The sequence below is a fragment of the Anabrus simplex genome, chromosome 2, assembly GCF_040414725.1.
Source record: "Anabrus simplex isolate iqAnaSimp1 chromosome 2, ASM4041472v1, whole genome shotgun sequence".
In the NCBI taxonomy this organism is placed as follows: domain Eukaryota; kingdom Metazoa; phylum Arthropoda; class Insecta; order Orthoptera; family Tettigoniidae; genus Anabrus; species Anabrus simplex.
Window position 1 is genome coordinate 188,746,291 of NC_090266.1, and position 12,327 is coordinate 188,758,617.

General features: G+C 37.8%; 1 protein-coding gene across 3 annotated transcripts in view; it reads right to left on the bottom strand.

Moving 5' to 3' along the window:
* The window catches only part of LOC136863995 (uncharacterized), a 566,004-nt gene that overhangs the window by 103,855 nt on the left and 449,822 nt on the right, over positions 1 to 12,327 (bottom strand). For all 3 annotated transcript variants that reach the window (XM_067140486.2, XM_067140483.2, XM_067140484.2), the window contains exons 7-8: positions 1,848 to 2,018; positions 231 to 1,757 (exon numbers count right to left, since the gene is read on the bottom strand). In XM_067140486.2, coding sequence (XP_066996587.2) covers positions 231 to 1,757; positions 1,848 to 2,018 — 1,698 coding nt within the window. The remainder of the gene's footprint in view (positions 1 to 230; positions 1,758 to 1,847; positions 2,019 to 12,327) is intronic.

Consider the following 12,327-nt stretch of genomic DNA (forward strand, 5'->3'; position numbering starts at 1 on the left):
ATGTGTTAATGAAAATCCTGACTTGAGTAGATATTGATAATAAATATTTCATCACAATAATCCAAAACAACACAGTCAAGTTCTTTATAAGTGCATGATACTTTTGCTGGTACACTTGTCTAAAAAACAAAGTAATTGGGTACATTATATATTTTATTTTACATTCACTTCTGTAAGTCACTAGAAAAGAAAATATATAATTTAAATCATTAATATATTCTGTAACATACCTGGACTGTGGTCTTCCGCTGAGGGCAAGCTTTGCTTCCACTGATGTCCAGGTCAACGTCACTACCAACACCTCGAGGATCCACATTTTCTTTCTCCCAGCTATATGACATTTGCTGCAGCATTGAAAAATCTGACAGTTTGGCAATTTTAGTCCCTTTTTCCCTAAATGTCCCTGCTCCGTCAGTTTGCTCACGTTTACTACCTGTAGCTAAAACGGATATTGCTGTCTCTCTACCACCATCAACACTGCACTCACTTACACTATGGTCCACAACACAAGTCCTATTGTTGTCACGCAGAGCTTTAGGCTTATCAGTTGGAGTCCCACACCCATTCCTAGTACAATGAGTCTCTGTTGGACTGCCTGGAGGATCTGTTGTTTGTTCTGAAACTTGGCGAGAAAGAGTGGCATCACTTACTAAGTCTGTGCGGGAAGAACTGGACGAGTGTGAGCGGCTGCCATGTTCAGCCAATGCCTCTGAGCAACTTGACATCTCTGCAGTTGTGGACATATAGCGGACGCGAATGTACGGCTGGAGAGGTGGAAAAGTCTGTTGACGAGTAAGAAATCTTGAAGGGCCAAGATTAACTGATGAAGATCCTGAAGTTCCATTACTACCTCCATGTATAACTGATGATAAACGACTGGCTTCCAAGCTTGTGGTTATGGATGCTATGCTTGGCTCTGGAAGGAGATTCTCAGCGCTTACTGGACGATTGTCCTGTCCACTACCACCTCCAGAAGAATGCTGGAGGCCACTGCTGCTACAAGATGATAGAAGTGAGAGAGAACTTTGTCCTAATGGTACTTCTTCTTCCTCTTCCAAATGAAGGATAGTACCTGAAGGATACCTCCTTTGTGCTTTATGTTCACCCACTGGCAAGCTTTCTCTACGAATGATAGTTCGAGTAAAGGGAGGAGGACGAGGCATGCTAAGTGGAACTGAATGTCGCCGACCAACCCGTTGTGAGGGATCCATTTCGTCATTATGGCTAGGCAAAGATGGACGGCGAGAATTATCAGTTTTAGGTAACAGCATTTCTATACTTCCATTCACCTCATCTGCTCCACCATCCTCATCGGAACTTCCACCTTCAACATCTTCATCTAACACTTCAGCTTCAGAAATTTCAGTGCGAGTTTCTTCAGCTAATTCCTGCTGAAGTAATGCCTCCCATCGTTCTTGGTTGCTACGTAAATAGCCCATCATTACATCTGCTAAGTTTGTCCCGAGAAATCTATTCCATTCTTCAAATAAGGGTGAAACAACAAAACGGTAAAACCCAGCCTGAATTTTAGGCACAGATGTACTTTGTCGATCACAAAGAGAGGTAACAGGCAGATTAAGCTGGCGTTCATAATCTCCCTGACGAAAGAACTCTTCGCATACTTTTTGACTCCATTTTCGACTCACATCCCACGGCCGGCATGGATTTGATATGTCAGCACATTTCAGGGCAATTTGTAAAATAAAATGCCGATCCTCAGCGCGGTGCATATCCAATAAGCTTTGGTCCAGGTAGCGCTATACCAAAACAAGAAAATCATTGTTAATGACAGGGTGATAAAAATCTCAAACATAATCAAGTTCCATTCCATTGACTCAGTATCTTACTTTAAATCGTGTGAGAAATTCCTGCTGACGAGTGATATCAGTGGCAAGGATCAGAGAGCTAATCTGACGTTCTAACTCCCGTCTGCATGAGCCTAACTGCTCAGCAACATTACTTTCAAGCAAACAGCCAATAGCAGAACGCCAGTGATGATTTTCTAGCACAGATGTGTTCTGAAAGAGAGAAAGAATGAAAGGTACGAATGTGAGTCAAAAGGCATGATATCGTTTTACCAGATCTTGACATTTATGTCACTGTGCTTGATTGTATATTTCCTGCATTTGGGTTAAATTCTTTACAAACTCTCAGTGAAATGTATCCATGATTTTATAAAGTTGTAAGATTATATGACAATATCCTTAAGAAAAAAGGAAAAGTAAGAGATTTCATATGTTATTCGATGATTTTCTGTACAGATATTTTGAACTTGGACTTCCATTTGAACTTCCACTTCTAAGTCAAAATTCAGAATTCTAGTAGGCCTACAGCACATGTAATTAACTCAAAATTAAATTAATATGCACCGGCATTTCTCATAAATGAAGAGTTAACACAGGTACGATCAAATCTGACCATATCACTCTACGGAATACTTTCAATCAAGGTACATCACATCATCAGTCATCTAAACTGATATAAAATGTAAAGGGTATCTTTCTGGGATGGAAAATTAGACCTGAATTTCAGCAATTCTAGTTGTTATTAAAATGATTATTGCTACTCTGATATATGTGACGATGCTCTTAGTACAGGCACAGACTTGAGTGAAAATGTCAGAATTCACTACATGCCCATTTGAACACAGAACCATAAAATCCATTGAAATAATGGGGACATCGTGGAAACTACTCATAAATAGGTTGACTCTCCTTGCATATTTCCAACTGAAGTATTTTGTGAATAGGAATACAGTTTCATTTCACAGTTTTTTATGAATCATATCTTCACAGGTAGTAAAGTCTATTAACTTACTCAATATAAATACAGTTGAAAACACTTGTCAAGTTCTCGGAACACCAACAGTATTCTTGAAGTTTTGTTTCCTTCTGCAGTACATTGTCATTCCCAGTCCAATGCATTCAATAACTACTAACAATGTTATTGGTTTTACATCCAACTAACTACTTTTATGGTTTTTGAGATGCCAAGGTGCCATAATTTTGCCCTGCGAGAGGACCTTCAAATATCACAGGAATGAGCCGGGATCGAACCTGCCAACTTAGGCTCAGAATCAATAACTACTATTTAACAGGAAATTTAAGGAATTTTGACTTGCAAATGTCAACTAACCCACATTTCTATCTCTTCTGCTCCATTATATCTCCACATATCAGTTAACTTCATCAGTCAGCTGGATACAGTATATAACTTGGGGATGATGTTTCTCTGAAGTGGACTGTATACATGAAACATCTACATTATTTTCTTGCTCTTCTAAAACGTAGATCAGTTAAAATGTGTGTAACTGACATTTAATTATATCTACTCTTCATGGCCAATAACGATACTTTAAAGACATGTTTTTTTTATATCCATTCCATTCGACAATTAATGCATTTGAATTTACCTGAAGATATGCTGTTTCTTCATTATCATGTACATTCTCATTTCATCACCAACACATTTCATTAAAAACCTCAAAATTTCAACCAATGGATCAATTAAATTTTCGCAGTTTAGTTCTTTTGAAGAATGTTCATATGTTTTTTTATTTGTGATCATTCTTTCTTGATAATTGGACTCCAATTCATTTAAAGTACATATTATTTCATTTTTGTTTTATCTAACAAAGGAATATCAGCTACAAAGAGTATGACTGTGGTAGTTGCTAAAGTCCCTATTAACTGATGACGATATCGAGAAGTTGAGAAGTTGCCATTAGTAATGGCGTCTGTAGATCATTTATCAGTTGTATAGTGCTTAATTCTTATTAGGCACTGATTAATATTGCTCTCTTCCATCTGACTTCAATAAAGTGAAACTTATAACATGTAGATTAAAATTTGACAGCTTGATAACAGTTTGACATCAGAGTGATTTTAGAGTTTTTTAAAGCAGACATTTTTTAAAGGTCTGGCATTATTTCAATATATTTATCATTCACTGATATTCTTCTGTGCATTCTTTATACACCTCATAAATTTAATAGCAAACTTGAATGAAAGTATTTTAGGGTTGTAGCATAGTTGCATAGTCCTGTTTCTTGCTCCAGGTTAAAGAAGCCTATCACTAATTTTTTGTTGAACTGAGACAGGAAATGGCAATTCTGATCTGCAGCAGAAATACTTTCCCAAATTATATAGTAGGCCTACTCACTTCCCCTCTTATTTTCTTAGTGGAGTCTGTCAGACCAAGTATTTTCATTTCTCTTCCTCAACCTTCTTAATTTTTGAGTCTCAAGTATAGCTTTATTGAATGAAATGTTCTTCTGTGCCAAAGCCTACCACACATATTAGTGAGACATGTCACCATTTAAGTGTAGACTACACAGAAAAAATAAAAAAGAAGATTTTTTTTCAAGTAAAAATTTCATAAGTATGTTAAATCAATTTACTGGCCTACATAATTATAATTCTGTACAGTCTGACACAACCAAAATATTCTCTCTTTTTTACTGATGCTTTCTCTTCTTTTTTTTTTTTTTTGCATTAATTTAGAACAGAAAGGTTTCTAATATACTGAAGAAGAGTCTGAGTTTCATCAATGATATTCATTCGGTCTTCACCAAACATTCAACTTCCTAAGGATGTACTAATTTCCAGCCTTAAAAAGTTCTTTAAGTATTATATACGCTTTCTGGAATACAAAATACCAATCTAGAAAGCTGACTACATGACACCTCGTAATCTGCCAGCCTTTTGGTAGAGCAGCAGTCGGTTGGTAGGCCAAGGCCCTATGAGGATTTTATGCCATGGTGCTTGATTTGTTAAGAATGTGAGATATTTTTATAATGTCTTGTCAAACAAGAATGCCAGTACAACACAGCAGCTTCACTCATAGGACCATCGCACATCTATGATCATTCTGTTTAGATGAGTAGGCAGTAGGATAAGGGATTGAAAACTAATTAAAATATTCATTCTGGCTATGTACTGAGGTAATTCACATAGAATTCTCCTCAATTCTCTCTTTTATATTAAAAAAAAATCTCATTTGATTCATTTCTACATGACCAAATTACTTTCGTTTGCAGAATATAAATAACACAGACACTGCATGTACTAAATGTCATGACTTACAGTGCTAATATGTATCATTGATTATTGAAGTCCCAGCATCTTGTCCAACACCATCTGAAGACTCTCTTAACATGGATATTTATTTTGTAGCTTACGTTTTCATACTACGTTACATTTTCAAAAATTATAAAACATATTTTGCAGAGGATGGAAAGAATACCTCTGACTAATGTGCAACTGAATTCATACTGTTGCTAGGATAGTAAGTGCATGGCAGGTGAATGATCAACTTTATATTTATTATCTTTTATTTTAGGTAATAACTCCTCAAGTAATCAATGATTACCTCATCGATTCTACATGACCCGAATTAAAACTAAAGAAATCTGATAATATCAGACTTCTCCTCTAACTACAACACTTCAGTATTCCTTCTTTTGGTTTTGAACTGTGTATTTTTTCTGCTTTGTTCTTGCCATGCACACAGCTCTGTAAATTCCAGCTATGGTAGCACCATAATTTATTCTCCTTCAACTCTCTCTGTATCATTAGATATTTCCACTGTAATCACTCTTAATGTCTAAAATTGCCTGTACAACAAGCATAATACTTGCATTTCAGAAATGAATTTGGCTCAGTAAAAAACCATTCTGAAACCATTTCAGGAAAAACCTGAAATAGCCATTCCAAGTCGTATTCTTCTTCTTCTTCTTCTTCTTCTTCTTCTTCTTCTTCTTCTTCTTCTTCTTCTTCTTCTTCTTCTTCTTCTTCTTCTTCTTCTTCTTCTTCTTCTTCTTCTTCTTCTTCTTCTTCTTCTTCTTCTTCTTCTTCTTCTTCTTCTTCTTCTTCTTCTTCTTCTTCTTCTTCTTCTTCTAATGCTGTGTCCTAAGGTGGCACTGGTGATCACCATACCCCACATATTAATATTGGCAAATGCTCTGCTGTTGTCATCCCACACCACTGTCAGATTGTTTCTAACCAATTGTCTTCTAAGTCCTCGTCTGTCTTCTGTCTTTGCTTCTTCTGTTGTAAATTCCAGGAGATTCCTTATAAGGTAGGATTATACCATTTGTTTTTGGTTTGATTGACTCTATGGCCTCTTGTCTCTTATTCACCCCTTAAGTTCTTTTTTTTCTAGCTATCCTCTCGTCCTTGTCCAGCTCAGAATATGTGCATCAAATCTGATGATTAAAATATTCATTCTGGATATGTACCGGGGTAATTCACATAGAATTCTCCTGAATTCTTCCTTTTGCATTATAAAATCCTCATTCACAGTATTCAAAGCTGTAGAAATGTTCAGTGAATATTATAGTCCTGCCAATTAATGTAGATTTCAACACAATGAATGACCATTTGGTAGATTTGATGAATAAATTGTTTCAGCTGTAAACAGTGAAAAATGAATTAATAAAGGATTCAGAAATAGTGAATATGGACATCACTTGTGCAAAATGTATACCATCTCATCACCATTATGCCCTGGCTACATATCTCTTTGTCCCTCACCATCACTCAAACAAAAAGAATTGTTCACAATCTTAAAATGATGTTGGCTATGAGAATTTCCTTCACTGCAATTGCAAATTCATCCTCTTGTTACCGTACTCTGAGTCTAACTCTGATCATTCATAGCTTACATCTTCAAGATGATCATCATATTAATCATCAGAGGCTTTCATTTTCAATCAAATTCCCATTATGAACGATCTCACGGTGTTTTCATTACTCCAAGAGAAACATGCTTTCAGTGGAAAAAATATGTCCCTTAAAATTGATCTACATTTCATTCATTATTTCTCTGACAAATCTTGGAGACCATTAATTATTTCTGTACCAAACATTATCATCTGTTGTTATACATTCATAACATTTGGCTTCCCATCTAGGATCATGTCTTTTTTGACAAGCACAGTAGCCTAGTACGATATCAAACATTTGTTCTTGCTAATGGCAGGCAAGAGAATCAATCCACTTGTTATCTTCTCTTTTCATGTTCATGATCATATTCTTCAGTAATCTATATTATCTTCTTTCTCCAACCATAACATCCCATTCCAATGTTGGTGACTTGGGAACCTGAAGGATGAAGATAGACATTTTAAAAAATCTGTGAAATGAAACAGCCACAAATAGAAGATATGCAAAGAGATGTAAACATAAAACTATATAACAGGACAGGAGTGTGATGACATATCTAGAAACAGAATATGGAATTGCAGTAGGTGCAGGGCTACTGTAATTCAGTGAAGTGAATGTTATCACAACAAGAAATAATTAAGATTTTGGCAGTACTTAAAAGAATTTTGACTTGTTTCCAGCAACTTGCAAATAAATTTCTTCCAGACTAACAAAAAAATTACCTAGGTTTTATGGTCAATCAAAAAAATGTAGTAGCCTGCTTTCAGTGCATGGAGTGGGTACCAAAATATCACAGTATCTTCATAATCAGGTATATGTAAATGGTAATATAAAATTTCTTGCATTTATGCTGGAAGAGAATTATATGACAACTGGGCTGGTAGTAAGGTCAGAGATGAATACACAATATCACACAAAAAATGAGCTTCATCAGTCCTGTATTGCAGCAAATGTTTTTGCATAATAAATACATCATGGAATATTCTAAGCTATTATGCCCATACTACTTGGAGGCAGCTATGTATAATAGGACTTCATTAACAATACTCCCCTCTGAAATGTAAACTTTACAGTCTACAATACATCACATTCAAATATATTTTTATAATATTCTTCACTTTTCATGATTAATATTAAATAAAAATGACTGCATAGAATGTAAGCTGATAAGCAACTGTTAATATTCTTGTTGGAGTATTTCAATATGAACCTAAACCAGCATCAATTTTTTGACATTTCCAGATTTTCGAAGATGAATCTAATAATGCATTCCATTTTAAAATACTTGTCTACCAAACAAGAACTACGACACTTTGGAGTTTATAAAATACAATTGGAAATTACAGTTAAGAGCGCTATTTGATGCACAGAAGTAACCCTAAATAAAATAATCTGCTCATGCCCATGGTCTCAAAAGAATATTGTACAAGAAAATGTTCAGCTCACAAGCAAATATGACAGAAATCATATACTGAGAATTAACACATTGCGGACCAGGTGCTCATCACACTACTCAACCCCTGTGCCCAGCCATATTCTGTGTAACTTATTGCTACAGCACATGCACATAAACAAATGAGTCTAGCTTCACTAACCTTGTACTGATTATGGTGAAATTTACAGGAGACATTTGGTAAGAGCCCTAATAATGTTTCCTGGTGTGGTAACTACTCAAATCTATTTCTACTCATTCTATATGGGGGTTTCAATGAGGGCATCAGTTGACCAGTAGGCTTTCCAATATGACTATTTTACCTGTCCCGTCAATATAAACAAAGCAAAAAGTTCTTGTATCTTACTACTAGTTACATCAGTCCACTTCAAGCTCTTACAGGATATTTTGTGCGATGAAGCACTTTGTTGGTGATACAATTTTGTCTGCTCGGCAACAAATTCAAATAAATCATCACAAGAAATAAGCCCTTCTACTTTGTCAATGTTTTGACGTTCATCAAGTCTTACCGTTATGCCAGGAACACCTGGGAAATCCTCTAAAGTTGGTGAACTATTATTTTCTACTCATTCATCAGAAACAATAGGCATTTACACTCACAACATCACTTTCAGCCTCGTTCTTGACCACCTCTACTTCATGTTATTTTGGAGGATGTACACCATTATTATCAACCGGGACACTTTTGTCAGAATAGCTTTCAACATTGACCTCACGACTGTCAACATCACTGGGGCAATTCGGTTACTAATCCACATATAATTCATTAAAAACCCCGTCGGCGTCTAAGCTCATGTTAGGTCTGGGAAGCGCCATCTTACCTACCACAAAGCTCCTTGAACGATATAAACAAAAGGTCAGAAAACTTAGCAAATGAATTATAAAATAGAAGAACGTAAAGCAAAGCTAGCAAGGAATAACATAAAAGCTTCAATACCGAGATTCTAGTAACCTTGACCGCCAGCTAGTTTTAGAAGTTTCGACAGATGTCACCAAACATACGAGTCTCATGAAGACGAGTTAACTCGTTTCTTGTCCGCAATGCTCGGCCAGCTTAACACGAGTAAACTTGTCTCCTGTCCGCAATGTGTTAACTGATTGTCACTTAAATGACTGAGGAGCGATAACTAAACAATTCTTCTATTCAGAATGCACTGGTAGAAAATGAAATCCCAAAACTAAGAAGGAGTTGTGCTAGATAAAAAAAATTTAGGAGGCATGTTTGAACATTTGAAAGACGACACCGATTCAAATCTGCATGCTAGTTGACAAAGAGTGGTGCTAGTAGTGCCACAATGACCTTGCAAGGCAAAGTTTCTTTAAATGTGCACTGCGTACACTTCGTGAGTGTTAGTCATCATCTGGTGTTGACATTGTTAGGTACGTGCGAGTCTAACATGCCTTCAAGAAGACAAAGAAGGCAGCATTAGCATCTTACTGAGTTTGAACGAGGCTGCGTAATAGGATTACAAAGAGGTGGATATCCTTTCTGCAATATTGCAGAAGACTTGGCAGGGATGTATACACAGTGTTGGCAACATTGGTCGTGGGAAGACATTGATTGTCTCATGAAGACAGCTTTCCAGACACACACAGGCCAGTATGGAGAGGGAGGACCGCAGGGTGGAGTGGAGATCTGTTATTTTCTCAGATGAGAGCCATTTCTGTCTTGATGACTGTGAAAGCCGTAGGTTGGTAAGAATAAGGGCGGATAAGCACTCGGAACCAAACTGTCTGTGATGTCGACACACTTTAACTACACCAGGAGTTATGGCCTGGGGGGAGTGATTTTGTTTGACAGCAGGAGCACTCCCGTCACTTTCCCAAGAAACTTGACAATGAATTTGTAGGTCAGACAGTTGATTTAACCATTTGTGCTGCCATACATTTGCAGTATTCAAGGAGGTGTTTTCCAACAGCATAACACTCATCCTCATACTGCTGCTGTCACTCAATGTGCTCTACAGTGTCAATCAGTTGAATTTGCCTGTGAGATCACAAGTCCTTTTGCCCATTGAGCATGTATGGGACATTTTCAGATGACAAATTCAGTGTTATCAAATACCAGCATTAACCATTGCTGATTTGAATGACCAAGTGCAACAGGCGTGGAATGACATACCACATGCTTGCACTCATGTCTACAACGGTTATTAATGTAATGAAATAAATATGTTACCTAGAGAATTGCTTAGCCTAAATTGCATTCTCCTAAACTAATGTCTTCTTGGTGTTGGGATTTCATTTTTTGCCAATGTATTTTTAAAACTTTATGACACAAAAGCAGGTGAAATTTTCATCAACACCATGCAGCCTCAACTTTAAGTCTACTGCACTACGATGTTATGCTGGAGGTTCCTTTTGAGTCGCAGGCAACTGTCCATTCAGAATTCATTCCTGAGGGAAAACCAGTGAATATAGAGCTGAAGATGGAAATTTTACATTGTTTACCAGATTTCATCCATTACGAATGGCCTAAGATGTGGTGAAGTAGACAACAGTATCGTCTTCATGACAAAGTGCCAGCACACTGGTCCCTTCTGGACTGAAAGAGTTTCTTGCCAAACATAGAACTTCAGTGCATCAACATCCCACTGACATGATTTAACCCTCTGTGACTTTTACCTCATTCCAAGAATGAAAAACATCTTAAAGGAAATCAGTTTGCATCAAAAAATGAGGTAAATGCAAACTCGTTGCAGGGGCACTATCTAGGTTGCAAAAGATGGCTTCCAACATGTTTCCAGAAGCTTAATCAATGCCAGCCAAAGTGTATAGTTGCTGAAGCAGATGATTTCTGAAGGTGGCCGCACATTAGACTGGACTGAGTCGGGATCAAACCTGCCAACTTGAGGTGTGCAGAGGCTATATAGTGTGCATCAGACCACAAGAAATCAGAACAATGCAAGTTGATGGTGAAGACTTGCCACAAGTGATGAAGTTTACATTTCTTGGGTGTACAGTAAATTGCTGATGATGGCCAACTTACTGAAGAGGTAAATGCGAGAATCAGTGTAGCTAAGACGAAGTGACAAATAACAACAGGCAACGTCTGCAATCACAAGATGAAAGACACCTAAAATTGAAGATTTGTCACATCATTGTACATCCCCTTGCACTTTTCCTTTACCTTTTACGCAATGTGCCCCAGATGACTGAGCACCCATCATCAGTCAGCTCAATGTCAACATTGAGCAGGTCCACGTGAAACCCATCACTCCATGTCTTCTGCAGCCTACCTAGAGGTCTCCTTCCCCAAGGAATGAAATCAGTCAGTTTAATGTGCCATCGATGATTGCTCATCCACAATAAACGTCCAGTCAACTTGAGTCTACTGTTCCACATCAGGACCACAATATTCTTATCAATGTAGAGGTCCTACAGCTTGCAATTGTATCGAATGTGCCACTCCCGCATGGCCACGTCCTACACCGGTTCATAGAATTATTGCAAAATTATACTGTTAATAATAATAATGGCGTATGGCTTTTTTTTAGTGCCGGGATATCCCAGGACGGGTTCGGCTCGCCTGGTGCAGGTCTTTCTATTTGACTCCCGTAGGCGACCTGCATGTCGTGATGAGGATGAAACGATGATGAAGAACACACACACACCCAGCCCCCGTGCCATTGGAATTAACCAATTAAGGTTAAAATCCCCGACCCGGACGGGAATCGAACCCGGGACCCTCTGAACCGAAAGCCAGTAGGCTGACCGTTCTGCCAACGAGTCGGACATACTGTTGTTGATAAGGTCTTTGTTGAGATCCAAGTCTTGCACCCGTACTGTATGATCGGCTAAATCAGTGTTCTAATACAGGCAGATTTTGAACTGCCTCAATAGGCTTCTTGACTTGAGAAGTTGGCTGGGGCTGTAATAACACCAGTTTCCAGCTAGAATTCACACAGTGATCCCTCCCCTTCTTCCCAAGTATCTGAACTTACAAACTCTCTTATATGATCTGTTCCCAACTCTAAGTTCTCACTTCTTGCCCCTAGACCAGCAGAAGGTACTCCATCTTTGCCTTACTCATGAACACACTGAGCTTACTCGCCATGGTCCCCAGCGTCTTGCTCATGTGTATCAGCTCCTTCCTGGATTTAGAGAGCAGGGCTACGTATGCGAGGTGCATAATTTTCTCTCCTCTGATGATGTCAAAACTTTCAGTCTTACAGTTTCTGGAGCTTCATCTTACTGCATGTCCTGCTC